The sequence below is a fragment of the Sus scrofa genome, chromosome 8 (genome assembly GCF_000003025.6).
Source record: "Sus scrofa isolate TJ Tabasco breed Duroc chromosome 8, Sscrofa11.1, whole genome shotgun sequence".
Classification (NCBI taxonomy): domain Eukaryota; kingdom Metazoa; phylum Chordata; class Mammalia; order Artiodactyla; family Suidae; genus Sus; species Sus scrofa.
Window position 1 is genome coordinate 6,621,327 of NC_010450.4, and position 14,959 is coordinate 6,636,285.

Sequence of the window (14,959 nt, forward strand, 5' to 3'; positions counted from 1 at the left end):
TGGAATGAATGCCTTTACCTAGTCCCTTCCTCCGGGGAACCCTTGATGCTGGGAAGGTCCAGACACAGGACTGGCTCTGTTCCTCTCCAGCAAAGCCAGGCAACAGGCTCCAGAAACAAAGGGTGCCTCAGAGCAGCCCCATCTCCCTGAAGACGTATGAGTTCTCTGAGCTCAGAGTGGTCTGATACTTCGGGGGGACCCTCTCAGCCCATCTGGGGGCTTGGCAGGGCACAGTCATATGGCGCATTGCATCTACTCAGATTTTATTCATGTGTTCAAGCTGGAAGCCACTTAGAGACTTTACCGTCCCGTGGTTCTCCAGCTGTGGTCACCTGTGCTGGTTGGTGAATGTAGGTGCTGCTCAAACACAGCATTAAATGACTCTGAATTACCTGGGGGCAAAAATGGTCCTCTTGCAGAGCTCTTTCTAGCCCTTTGGATAATTCAGGAGGAATGCTTCATTTTGGTTCTAGTTAATCTCTCCTTGGCATTGCTAGCTCTCCTTATACTGAGATCCGTTAACACGTGACAACGGTAGCATCCTGCTGCCATCTCTTAGCCCCGTTTCCTTCGAGCAACAATGACATTTTTAACAAAGGTAGTGAAATATACACACCACAAGGTGGACCATTTTGCATTATCAAGTGTACAGTGCAGTGGCGTTGAGCAACAGCCACACTGCTTTGCAGCCATCACCACTCTCCAGCTCCCAAACGTTTCATCATCCCAAACTGAAACTCTAGCCACAAAAAGCAACAACTCCTCCAACTCCTGGTAACCACCGTTGTACTTTCTGTCTCTCTGAATTTGCCTAAGCTGTCCTCATATAAGTAGAATCATGTGTTTGTCCTTTTGTGTCTGGCTTTTTTTCACTCAGTACCACGTTTTTACGGTTCATCTACATTGTACCATATGTCAGAATTTCATTATGTTTTCACAGCTGAGTAATATTACTATATTCTGTCTATGTATTTATTTGCTGATGGATTACTGAACAGCCAGTAAAGAGAAACCAGCACCCAAATATCTATATTTTTTGATTAATAAAAAAAATCACCTTTAGACTCTGGAAATATGCAAGCTGAAGAATCTAGTGAAGTGGCAATTTTAAATGCTATACAGCAAAATACTTAAAAAAATATTAAACCTCAATAATACATAGCCAGAAGGGGAAAACTCAGAGCCGATCTCTTTTTAAACGTAGTTCAGGAAAGCTCTCTTAGGAGTTCTCGTTGTGGCTCAGTGGTTAACGAATCTGACTAGGAACCATGAGGTTGAGGGTTTGATCCCTGGCCTTGCTCAGTGGGTTAAGGATCCGGCGTTGCCATGAGCTGTGGCGTAGGCCGGTGGCTACAGCTCCAATTAGACCCCTAGCCTGGTACCCTCCATATGCTGCGGGAGAGGCCCAAAAAAATGGCAAAAAGACAAAAAAAAAAAAAAAAAAAAGAAAGCTCTCTTAGATGCTAGGTTCATGGAGAAGGACGTTGCAGAGGCATGTTTGTTTTACCTTTTCATCAGACCTTGGAGAGGAAGGTTTTCTCCAGTTGCGGTTTTTACAATGTAGCGAATTTCGCTGGTGGCCCATGCTGGCTGGAGACTGACATCTCTGAGGAAGACAAGACTGCATGCTTTCTTTATGATCTGGGAAAGGGAAAGTACATTTCAATACAATTTCGTGGCGCTCTCGCTGTGTTACAGCGGGTTAAGAATCTGACCGCAGCGGCCTGGTCCCTGCAGACGGGTGGGTTCAGCCCCTGCCTGGATGCAGTGGGTTGAAGGATCTGGTGTTGTCATAGCTGCAGCTTGGATTCAATCTCTGGCCTGGGGGCAGCCATTAAAAACAAACAAACAAACAAAAACCCCAGAGAGCTAGAACCCAGCACGGCCCCTCTGTTTGTGACAACCTTGGTCTCCACCACCATCATCTCACCCAGGACAGCAGTCTCCTCTGGACTATTCTCCTGCATCCTCTTTTGCCCCGTCTCTCCGGGCAACCAGAGGCATCTTTAAAAAATGCAGTTCTGGGAGTTCCTGTTTGTGGCGCAGTGTATCCATGAGGATGTGAATTTGGTTCCTGGCCTTGCTCAGTGGGTTAAGGATCTGGGCCATGAGCTGCAGTGTAGCTCACCAATGTGGCTTGGGTCTGGCATTGCTGTGGCTCTGGCATAGGCTGGCAGCTGCAGCTCTGATTCCACTCCTAGCCTGGGATTGCCCATATGCCACAGGTGTGGCCCTAAGGAGACAATGAATAAATACATACATACATACATAAAGTAATTCTGCCTTTGCTACTCCCCTGGTACAAATCCTTCCATGATTTCCTTTACACCTGGAAAAAGCCCAAATGTTTTAACTTCTGTCGATAAGGCCCCGGATAACCTTTCTCTTCTTTTTTCTCCATCCGTTCCCCATCATCCACGCTGTTCGGGCCATGATGAACTCTGCTCAGTTTCTTAAACAAGCCAAGCCTGTTCCCAACTCAGGAAACACCATTCTTTAGTGTAAAAGCCTAACGTTTTGTTCTAATGAAACATCAGTTTTTTAACATGAAAGAATAATGGACAGACAATCTGTGGTTATTCAGACTTGGCCACTTGGCAGGTATTTTATTAAAAATGAACAAAGCCAGCCTGTCACTTCATGGAAAACAACTGGCAGTGTTTGTTGCCAATTTTAAAATTAGACTTTTCAAGTACAAATGGAATTTGGAAAAGCTTGTATCTGCCACTGTGACTTTGTAGCATATCCGCAGTTTAACTTTTCTGATGAGATTAGAGGTGTTTCTTGCAAATGTGATTTAAAAAAATATAGTGTAATGGAAATATGTTAACATCAGAAAGATCTGCTCAGGTCTGTGAATCACGATTTTCCAAGTGACTAATGTGTGATGCTAGAAAATCATCCTTAGGGGTAAAAGAGGCTTTAAAAGAGTAGGACAGACCAATGGATTTTAAAGTAACAGAACACAAAATGTTTTTTGAAGGGGTTTTATGCTGGGGTCACTATGCTGTACAGCAGAAATTGACACAATACTGTAAACCAACTAGACTTTAATCAAAATAAAAGAGTTTTGATTTCACATGGCATTTAAGCTAGCTTTAAGATACCACCACTTGTCAAGTTTAGATGTGATATTTTCTCGAGATACTTCAATAAAGTAACGTATTTCCAATATGTCATCCCCATAAACACCAGTAAAAGATGAATTTCAAGTAATTAAGGCCACGAGGAGTGAGATGTTAGAAGAAATATTTAGCAAAGATATTTATAAATATGTTAGTAATTTTAATAAAAGATTAATTGTATACAAATGATAAGGCCTTCGGGGTGTAAAAACAACACTGAAATACAACACTGGCCAATAATAACATGTAAAATGCAAAAGAAGTGATTAGGGTGAAGGCAGAATTAATTATAAGCTATTTAGTCTTAATTCAGTCTAGAAAACATAACCTAAGCTATAGTTCTGGTTAGTAGCTTAAAAAGAACTTAAAAAAATGGGATAGTTACAAGTCACATGGTATATTTTTGAGGCAAAATACTAAATCAAACATTAGCAAATATTTAGACGTCCGTTACTATAACACTTAAATTATACCTGCATTTATTCTGCTTTTTGTCATCAAAATGCCAAATTTCTCTCTAGGTTTACTAAAAGGAGTAAAGAATATTCCTGAAACATTGAAAGTTCTAGTTTAAGGGATCCAGGAATTGTGGCTTTTAGTGTGGCACCTAAGAATGTTAGAGGGAATTCTGTGTATTCAAATGGTTGTTCCAGAAAAGTGTTTGGTTTACTTCAAGTTTAAATTACATTCACCATAGTAAATTAATTTCACTCACCAACTTATGAAAAGTGGGACTAATGCTAAAGACATCTCTGCTTTTCAGATTTTGAGACGGAAAAGAGCTCTACCTTCAAACATGATGCAGAATCCATACCCTCAGCATGAAAGCATCCTAAGTGTTTTGTATTTTGGGGAAGAGGATATGAACGGCAGAGTTTTAAAATTCAAGCATGCTATTTATTTGTTAAACTAGATGCTCAAGGTAAGCCTTGGAAGAATAAAATTTGAATATATCACTTCCAAGAAAGAGAAGGAAAGGAGAATAAATTAGAGCTGAATCCAATATATGGCAGGAAATGAAACAAAAGTCAGTAAAAAGCAGGACAAAGGGGAGGTACAGCATATATACACAAGTATATGTAAAGGGATCCCAGAATATTAGTCATTATAATAAATATCAAAGGTGTAAACTTAGCATATAAAAATCAGATGCAGGTTGGTTTAACAAATTCCAGTTCTGTGCTAAGTACACAGTTAGTTGAAATATAATGACACAGGAGATCATGAATGAAAGAATGGAGAACCATATACTAGGCAAATCCTAACCAAGAGAAAGCTCAAAGAGAGATTGAGATTAAAAAAAAAAAGACTTTAACAACTTTATTTTAAGTTGCAGTGAAGCAATACACGGCCATAACTGTCTCTGCATTGTGTATTGAAACAGTAAGAACATACTTGACAGAAGAAAATCACCGTTATCAGCATTTTCTATCAATTTGTGTAGCACACTTAACAGCGTTTGGTGATTATGAATTTTTCATGATATTGGGGCATCTGATTTGTTATATTTCAACTCCGAGTGCCTTGTTTGTATATTTAAACATCCTGCTTGAAAAAGAGAATTTGGTAACAGCTATATGCATCTGTAGCCTATTCAGAGAAGAAATTAAAGAAAATGAAACAAACAAAGAAAAATAATTTTGCCCTGCAGTTTTCCCCTAAAGACCTGGATGGATCTTTGCTTAAAAAATGAATGAAATTCCCGGTATGAAATCCACAACAAGCATTCAATTGATTTTGTTCTAAAGTAATGGCAGCCATTCTGGAAGCTTTTCTTTATATAAAACATTGCATTCGGGTTTTATAACCCCAAGAAATAGGACTCTCCTACTACTTGGAGAATGGAGGGTTACATCAGCAAAGAGACTGACACAGAGGAAATGGAAGAACATTGGAAGAAGAATGGGTCTGTGGTGAATGAAATTATGGTAGCCCAGTAAAAACAGCACAGGTTGGAAAATCATACTGATATTAATAATTACTAATATTTTAAAATTCTTTTGTCTATAAAGCTCTTAGCACAGACCCATACTAGTCACTCAACAGATGCAACTGCTAGTGTTGCTGGATTATTCAAGAAAGAGTTCTAGACCTTTCTTTGGTAACTTAGAACCAAACCATTTTATTTCAAGCAGCCATCCATACCTATTTATTAGCAAACTTTACCTTTAGACTTAGAGAACATTTAAAAAAATAATTTTCTAAGGAAGGAGACATATATTTCAAAGAATACTTACAAAATGCAGATAAAAAAGGAAAACATTAGTGAACAAAAACTAAAATAAAGAAATCATCCACCATCCCAAACTGAGTAATGATACACTTTTATCACCAAAACTTTCTGCTTTCTCTTCTAATGTATCAAAATAATTCTTTTTTTAGGGCCGTGCCTGTGGCATATGGAAGTTCCCAGGCTAGGAGGCAAACTGGAGCTGCCACAGACATAGCAACGCAGGGTCCAAGCCACATCTGTGACCTGCAGGGCAGCCATCATATCCTTAACCTATGGAGCGAGGCCAGGCCTCAAACCCCCATCCTCAGGGACACTAGGTGGGGTTCTTAGCCCACTGAGCCATAACAGGAACTCCAAAATAATTTTCTTTTGGTCCTGTGGTCCATCTACTTAGGCTCCGAATAGCTTAGCTTGAATTCATTCATCAGAGAATTGAGTGACGTCTGTTGATCAAGCAGTAAATGAACTATCAAGAATAAGTGAGTGTTTTCAAAATCTTCTCTCATTTGTTAAATAAGGATGATGCTCTCTGCATTGGCAGAGAAGCTGACCTCACTAGTCTGTGCGAAGACTACTGGCTTCCTCACCTGGGGCATCAGCTTAAAACCAGTGAGCTGGAGTTCCCGTTGTGGCTCAGCAGAAACGAAACTGACTAGTATCCATGAGGTTCCTGACTAGGAACCATGAGGTTGCAGGTTCCATCCCTGGCCTCGCTCAGTGGGTTAAGGATCCAGCGTTGCCGTGAGCTGTGGTGTAGGTCACAGATGCAGCTTGGATCCCGCGTTGCTATGGCTGTGGTGTAGACCAGCAGCTGCAGCTCCGATTCAACCCCTGGCCTGGGAACTTCCATATGTCTCAGGTGTGGCCCTAAAAAGAAAAAAATACATACGTACATAAACAAATAAAACCAGTGAGATTTGGGGAGCCCACTAGACTCAGAACTCTTTGTGTGCCTGGACTGTATGCTGTTTTCCGTGCATCTCATTTCCGCCTGGCCACTGGTAACCCAAGGGGGATCTCTGACTCAGAAGAATGAACATGACTCACTAAGTTGTTGGAGAAGCATCACAGAGCTTGAGCCCGGGTGAAAGGACGAGGCTGTCTCAATTTGGTAACCTTAGGGCCCACCCCAATTGGGGGCATAAACCGTGTGCTGGGGGGACTAAAAGAGAAATTAATGGTTTGAAGGCATTGGAGGCCAAACCTGCCTCTTGCCCATAACAGGCTGTTTCTTCATGCAACCCTGTTAGTCCACTTTGCTAATGCTGCTGTTCCCTTCTTGTGCTTTATTTTTGCTCTGTGCAAGATTGTGTCTTTTGAATTAAGACTCTGGATTCCTCTTTAAGCTGTGATTCTACTTTGGCATCTCTGCAACATTTCCATGCTCAACCCTCACAGCCCTAAAGCCCCTTCTGGAGACGCCAAGGCTTTCCATTTTCATACACTAAGATCTGGCCTCCAGGACCACTGCTCCTGTCATTTAATTTCTAGGGATTGAGCCATTGGGTGAATTACAGCCCCTTTAGCCACTGTCCTTTAGAAAAGGAGTTTTTGCTTGGGAAACTATTATTAGCAATGTGTACATCACAGGAAATGAGTTTTCCATATTGGTTTTCCAATCTAACGCCCCAGATGGTATTAAAGCATGGGAGAAATAAAGACATGATGGAGTCCAGGGAGGAAACCCTTGGTCTCATGGGGTCAGTTATGTAGAGAATCCCTGGAGAAGGAAAGAGAATGCAAAAAAGAAGGAAAGGTGTTAAAATGTCAGTTGTCTATTATGCGCAAAGCAGAGGGCTGTGTGTGTGCGTGTGCGTGTGCGTGTGTGTGTGTGTGTGTGTGTGTATTAACCCTATGAGTTGGTATCATTATTTGAATTTTATGAATGGAGGGAGGAGCGAGAAGCTCCAAGAGGTAGAACTGGGAGCAAAGTCAGTAGAGCCCTGGACCCTTCCACTCTGTCCCATGGCATCTGCTTCCTCCAGCCCTAAGCCCTCTCTTGTGGCTCAGCAGAGGGAGCCTGTAGGGTTAGATCTGAACACACAGTCTCCATGGCATGGGAGTGAAGAAAGGAAGACAAAAGAACATGACAGATACAGTTTGGGCAAAACAATACTAAAAGTATCAAAGCCCATCACCAATAGTAACAGCACTATATTGACATGCTGCTTTCACTATCTCCACAGACATGGTATCCTTCTGGTTTTTATCTTTGCAATCAATTAGTAAGAGAGTTCAGTTTTAGTTTCCTCCATTTCACAGACTCTTATTCAGATAAATCTATTTTATACCCAATAGGTGACAAAAACTAAAAGTTTGTTAAGAGCAACCGTTGATGAGGATGGGAATGGTAGGCTCTCATGAGCTACAGATGAAACAAAATGATGTGTCTACTTTGGAAAATGCATCTAGCGCAGTTGAAGAGAGGAATATTCTGAGAGCTAGCAATTTCATGCTTAGCATGAGAACTTGTCATCATTAGGTATTTGGGATGTCACATACGCGGGAAGACATCTGCAATGTCCTTCACCACGAACCAGTGTTCGTAAGAGGACAAAACTAGAAACCAACTAAGGGATCGTATTTAATAATGGATACACATTATAGGATTGAATGCTGTGCAATGCTACCTATCCATGAAAACAAGGGAATTCCATCCATGTGCATCTGTTCAGAGACTCTGAGATTCACAGAGCTAAGCCGGGGGCAGGAATATTGCAGTGTGAGGACTTACCTGCCTATTTCACAGTTGTCGCGTAAAGGGTTCTTACCTCTGTTTTGCACGCCATGGTTGTGCATCATGAATGAAGAGCTAAAGGAAATGGCACAATGGAAAGAAGGTCAGTATTTTCCATGCTGGGTCAGTTCTCATGGCCTAAGTCACATTTATAGAGCATTTTGTTTTTTACTGGAGGAGCCAGAAGAATCTTCTGCTTTGTATGGTGATAAAAGCCTATTTTTTCCCTTTCTCAAGACAGACAAACATTAGACATGGGACAAACTGCCTGGCCCACATAAGTTCTTTCCATGTCATTTCAATGAGCACGTATCACAGTTCTTGACTTTTGGAAGCTGTGAATTTAGACTTATCTCATAGTTACAGTCACTATAGAAAATTCTTTGAGCTTGATTGGGGTTCCTACGCTATGATAATTGTTTACAAATTGGAGGAGAGTCAGTATTAGCAAGGAAGAAGGTAGAAATTATTTTATTCCTTCTTAAAATGTAAGCTAGGGAAGAAAACTGTGTGGATGATTACAAGGAAACCCATAAGGAAAAAGGACTATAAAAATATAATAAAAAACAATCAAACAATACAAATTTCTAAACACAGTAATGATGTTGTCAGGACTGTTTACCAGTATCTTTAGTTAGCACTTTGGTTAATGTTTAGCTTAGTTGTAACACTCAGCTGTAATTTTCTGGTTATCTCTGTATTGTGGTTGATGCCTTCCTTCTAAACCCTAGGTGCTACTGCAATTAAATCTCGTTACATGGAGCATGCTCTGTGCCATGTTTGTGCAATTGAATAAAGCCCATGGGTTAATTCAATGAAATCCGGCTCTTTTCCAGCACCATTGAAATCACTTGACCCACAGAAGCCTGGGGTCTTATCACTTGCTTTGCAGATAAAAGTGCTATTAGACATTGAACTACCACGCTTTGCTGTCATCGCTGCTCAGACCTCTACGGACATCCAAGCCTTCAATTTTGTTAAAACCAGAATCCCTTTCCAGGATCCCTTTCCAGAATCCCTTTCCTAACAATTTTGTTAACTGTCTAGGGGGAAAAGCATGGATAGCAACATTTCGCTTCCCTTACTTTTCAGAATGTTCAGAAAATGTTGAGAGAAAAGGAAACGCCTCTGAGGTTATTCTAGTCTCAAGTACAAATAGAGGCCATGGTTGCCTCACTTTACAAGCATGCATTGAGCACTTGTTAAGTCTGCGGTATGGGGTGTGTATCTAGGGAATAAGATCCGACCTCTCCCCAAAAGCAGCTTAACATGATTGGACCATAATTGCAATGTGAGCTAAACACCAGGATAGACGTGAGCTCAGCGGAAGAGCCTGTGGTAGCAGAAGGGGGCACTTAATCCAGACAAAATCGTGTTGGTTCTCAGGAAAGCTTTCCTGGGAGACACCCTAACTGAGCTGACCTCTGAAAGGTGAATAGAAGAGGGTGAGGAAGAAGGGTGTGTTCCAGGCAGAGGGAACAGCAGGTGCAAAGGCTCAGAGGCAAGAGCACACGGCTCATTCGGCAAGAGATCAGAAAGTAGTACCTTCTGGACGGAAAGTAAGGTATGAAGATGTTAGGTATCATTAGAAGGCTATTGGCATAGTTCAAACGAGGGTTGATGAGTTGATGGTGGCTGGTTTATGCTGGGAGTTGGGGAAATGGGTAGAAATGGGTAAACTCAAGATATATTTTGAGTTGAGATTTGAGAATTTGGGGAGTTGGAAATAGGATAGGAAGAGTGAAGGTGGGAAAGGTAGGAAGATAGTGTTGGTTTGGGAGTGAAATTGGAAATGAGGAGTTCCGTTTCCATCATTCTGAGTTTAAGATGCCTGTCACTGATTCAAGGAAAACCGCCCAATAGGTAACTGGATATGTGGGTCTGGAGCTGAGAAGGCTGTTAGGGCAGAAGATAGAGATGAGCAATTATCAGTATAGAGTTGATATTTGACATCTGACATGTGGGGGTGGATGAACTGCCTACGCTCTTACAGGCAGAAAAAAGAATGTTGGAAGGATCTGAGGAATACCAACACTGAGAGGTCAGTTTGGGCAAAAGCCTAAGAGGGAGACTTGGAAGAAGCAGCTAACTAAGAGAGGAAGAAAAACTGGGAGACATTGTTCAATTAAACAAACAAACAAACAAACAAAGCCAAACAACATTAAACACCAACTACTAAGAGGTGGGTCCAACTGAAAGCTCATTATCTTTGTACTACGGTGTGACGATTTTTGTTTTCCTGATAGAAAATTACGTATTCGTTGTATGGGCAAGTATTTTGTGTCAGATTGGGCCTTAAACAGAAAATGCCTTAATAAGGGTTATAAAGCCGCAGTCTTAAAGCCCAGAGACCAGAGTGAGAACCAAGTTATCGAAGGTGTGAAACGGGACAGGAAAATGAGAACGGGGAAGGGAATGGCGGAAGGAGACCATGCCCTGACTTCAGGGCCTGGCAATGGGGATGAGAGCTGACGGCCAGCGCGCAGGTAGAACAGGTGCTGCTCTCAGCTTCATGCGTGAGATGAGTGATGTTGCCCATGGCCACACAGTTTGTTAATGAGGGAGCCAGGCAGGCTGAGTCCATTGCTCAGTCCCTCCTAAGCGATATCTTCTTCCACCACAAACAGATTATACCGCCTGTAAATATGTATTAAACAATAGAGCATCATAACTGTGGGCTGGCACCAAGGAAAGTCGAGATTCATAGGCTGCATTGTTAGAATCAAGTCAGGATAGATGTGATGGGCTACTGAGGAGTGGAATTGAACCTGATTTCAATGGAAAGGGACTCAGCTGCCCTGCACCTCAATTAGTCCTTCTGGGAAATGGGTCAGAACTACCTCCTGGATTCAGTGTGGCTTTAAGCTGGGATCTATGAATAAAGAGGAGTTTTCCAAGTAGGGAGAGGGTGGAGAGAGGGAGATATGGGGGACGTGTTATGGGCAGAGGGATAACAGGTGCAGTGTCTGTCCTATGCTGAGCGGGGACAGTGAATGGGAAGCTGGAGACTGGTGTGAACTGAGGCTGGAGCCACCAGCCAGACTGGGGGCAGGAGGGCCTTCGAGCATGAACTCTGGAGACTCCGGATATTGTTTTTAGGAAGCTACTGCTAATTTACATGACCTTGGCTAGCAAATCACCAGCCTGGGCCTTGATAGCTTCCTCAATTTTTCTGTTGGAACGACACTTGTCACAATAACCTGACCAGACCAATATTGAACCAGATAATGACATTTTCAACCCCTGGTCATTTATAAAGTGTGATTCAATTCAAAAGTCAGTGTCGGCTTCTGTGTGGTCATTCACTGAGACTAGTTAGAAATACCGATTTTTCTTCCCAGGTTGATCAGCCCCCATTCCAGTTAATCCTATCTAGTTAAGATTCATGTCTTCGAATCTCCTGAGTGTCTCTAACACACAATCAGTCACTTAGAACAATGCTATTATCTTCAACAATAGCTTTGGTTCATCAATTTCCCTGGGGCCTCGTCACTGGGCTACAATACCAAAGGCCAGGGGATGTCTTTCTCAGGACAGTCATTATCCAAACACGTGGTCTGACCCATAAGCTGTGACCTGGCAAGGGATTCCTGGCTCCTTACCTGGCAGTGGCAAAAGGCATCTCTTGAGTGCTTTGGTTTTGTGACAGGGTAGATGATTCAGGCTTCATCTGGTGAAGAACTGTGTAAAGACATCCCATAATTTAGTCGGGTTGCAAAAGGAAAATGATTGGGGGCCATTAGAGGTCTATTGGAACAGCTATAATTTCATCCAGGTAATCTCTGATTATTGAGTTGGGTATTGGCGGTCAGTGGAAACAAACCCACTGCATTAACCCTGGCTCCTGGGAGTGGCTTTTCCAGAGGCTATAGAAATTGCTTTGAAGGTTGAATATTCAACAATATTATCAAAAATACTAAACCTGGAAATCATCATTCAACTTCCCCAAATAGAGAATATTACATTGGAAGGTGTTTTGTATTGAAAGGGCTTGACATGCAAATGGACTGCAGTTGAATTCTGCACGAAAATGAAAACTTACATAAACATAAATGAAAATGTTAAACTTAAGAACCATCCTGAGCAACATAACAGGTGGGGATGTGGGTGCTGGTCCCGAGGCACCTGAATTCTCCTCTCTCTCCTGTAATAGGGCAGAACTGCTCCCAGAATTCTGATGTGGACCAGTGGTTACCAACAGACATGCATTTTCTCAGATGTTCCCTTTTGATCTTCAAGTTTTGAAAACTTTTGCCAACTGTGGGAATTGGACTTATTCAGTGATTATATGTTTCATTGGTGCTGCCACTTTTACTTCCTTTTCACTGTGGATAGATTTTAATCAACCATTGGGAATTACGAGGGGCACAGTAATACGATGATAGGAAATCCCATAAGATACTCTTCCAGTTGCAGTGGTAAGTAACAAAGTTAAGGAAGCATAAACCCTGACATGTCTTAATTTTGGTAGTTACTCTGGGCTGTGTCCAAGGTTGATCACGAACTTGACACTTTGGACAGAAGGACTGTGATTACTTGAAATGTGATTGGAGTCAGTGACTGGTCCACTAGTCATACATCCCATAAAATCATTTCGGGTCATTGACAGCCACCACCACCCCCTGCTTTGCGAGCTAAACACCACTGCCCTGAAAATCACTCAAGTCTGAGGAAAAAAACCCCAAACATTTCATTATTGTGGAAAGGGGCATGGTTTCCTTAAGTTTCAAAGTTACTTAGAATTGCCAAACGACACACCCCCTCCCACTCCTCCATCAGAAACTCTTGGAAATCCACAAACCCAGGTTTAGCTCCTACCGAGTCTAAAAAGCGTGGCCTCGAGACTCACAGAGGCAGTGCAACTTGGCTAAAATGCCCAGAGAGCTGGTGGCGAGCCTCTGAAATCCAAACTCATGTTGCTTTGTCAAACTAGGCTATCTGTGTTAACACTTTCGGTCACAGCTCTGGGCCTCGGGCTCTGGACATAATTCATCATTCTCAGTAAAGGGTGAGCAGTATTTCAAAGTGGGCGTGAAGGTGTCACTGGATGGAGGGCTAGCGAGTGAGGGCTGGATGGCATGCTCAGCACAATCAGTAGGGTGCACCCGTGTGTATGCATGCACACATGAGGGTTTACATGTGTGTGCATGGGTGACATAAAAAGGGGAGACACTAAGAGCATCCCGGAGCAGTGGGCCAGCCACATCTTTCCAGAGTGGCAGGAGGGTGACAGTGTGTCTCCTGGTCAGCAGCCTGTGGCCTCTAGCCCACCTCCAATTTAAACCACCCTGTTTATACCACAGGACTCTTGAACAGACCCTGAGGTCCTGGACCCATCTTGATCATGTCATCATGCACACACACACATGCTCACACATTCTAGGCCCTAAAACGAGTAATCTTTTTTAAAAAAATGACTAATGGTATTAACCTGGAAACAGGATTTAACCTGGTGATAGCAAGGCAAGAAAACAATGTAAACTGTTCACCTTTTTCTGTTCCAAGGACCTGTATTGAATTAAAAAAATAAATATTGAGTGACTCAGTGATAGAGAATTTTATGTTATGCTATGTGTGTTTTTAGAGCAATTGGTTAGTAGAGTTTGGGCAACATTCTTGTTAGTATAGATTTTTTTAAAAAAATCTACAAATAATTCTCCAAAAGATTAAGCAAAAATCAACATTTAATACTCTGTGACATAACACGCAAAAAAAACAGTCTACTGATGGGACTACACATTGCTTAACCATAACAGTTAAGGGCCTCAGAAATACCCTTATTCCTGGAGTTCCCGTTGTGGTGCAGCAGAAACACATCCAACCAGGAATGATAAGGTTGCGAGTTTGATCCCTGGCCTCGCTCAGTGGGTTAAGGATCCGATGTTGCAGTGAACTGTGGTGTAGGTAACAGATGAGGCTCGGATCTGGCATTGCTGTGGCTGTGCTGTAGGCTGGCAACCCAGCTCCGATTTGACCCCTGGCCTGAGAACCTCCATATGCTGCAGGTGTGGTCCTAAAAAGATGAAAAAAAAAAAAAAGAAAAATACTCTTATCCTGATCCTAATAATTCCATTGATGAGTTTCTTTTTCTAAGACCACAACCTGAAATTTGGAACAGGTTCCACGTACTAACATGTCCAGTACATCATTTCTTATAATGTCAAAACACTGGAAACCATCTACCCGACCCTTTAAGCAGGAACTGTTAAGCAATTCTGGGTGCAACACTCACTACAAGTATTTAGGCAGAGTATGGAATCAGGTTATACTATAAACATGTGTAGAAGTGATATACAAAGTTCAGGATAAGAACTGGGCTCATGACATAGTTACAAGTAAGTGTGTGTGTGTGTGTGGGGGGGGGGATGGTTGTGTGTGTGTGTGTAGGGGGATGGTTGTGTGTGTGTGTGTGTAGGGGGATGGTTGTGTGTGTGTGTAGGGGGGATGGTTGTGTGTGTGTGTGTGTAGGGGGGATGGTTGTGTGTGTGTGTGTGTAGGGGGATGGTTGTGTGTGTGTGTGTGGGGATGGTTATGTGTGTGTGTGTAGGGGGGATGGTTGTGTGTGTGTGTGTGTGTGTAGGGGGATGGTTGTGTGTGTGTGTGTGTAGGGGGGATGGTTGTAGAGGAAAGGATTTGGAGAGATTTGATAAAATATTCATAGAGGTTGTATTCAAGTGATGAAAGCTATGGTTAACTTTTTCTATACTTGTTCTAGAATTTTTCTTTTCAAAAATTAGAATGGAAATAGTCACGTTATTCTTTTTAGATGTAGCCATTTATCTTCCCAACGATTTTCTTTCTCTTTCTTTCCTGACTGGTGGTCAAATTTCTGACCATTCTTCATCATGAAAATGTATGTGCTTA

The 14,959-nt window shown here is 42.2% G+C and overlaps 1 protein-coding gene across 3 annotated transcripts in view; it reads right to left on the minus strand.

Moving 5' to 3' along the window:
• CLNK (cytokine dependent hematopoietic cell linker) overlaps positions 1 to 14,959 on the minus strand; it is a 164,795-nt gene that overhangs the window by 16,352 nt on the left and 133,484 nt on the right. For all 3 annotated transcript variants that reach the window (XM_021101017.1, XM_021101016.1, XM_021101018.1), the window contains exons 13-16: positions 13,585 to 13,603; positions 11,698 to 11,776; positions 8,130 to 8,170; positions 1,508 to 1,641 (exon numbers count right to left, since the gene is read on the minus strand). In XM_021101017.1, coding sequence (XP_020956676.1) covers positions 1,508 to 1,641; positions 8,130 to 8,170; positions 11,698 to 11,776; positions 13,585 to 13,603 — 273 coding nt within the window. The remainder of the gene's footprint in view (positions 1 to 1,507; positions 1,642 to 8,129; positions 8,171 to 11,697; positions 11,777 to 13,584; positions 13,604 to 14,959) is intronic.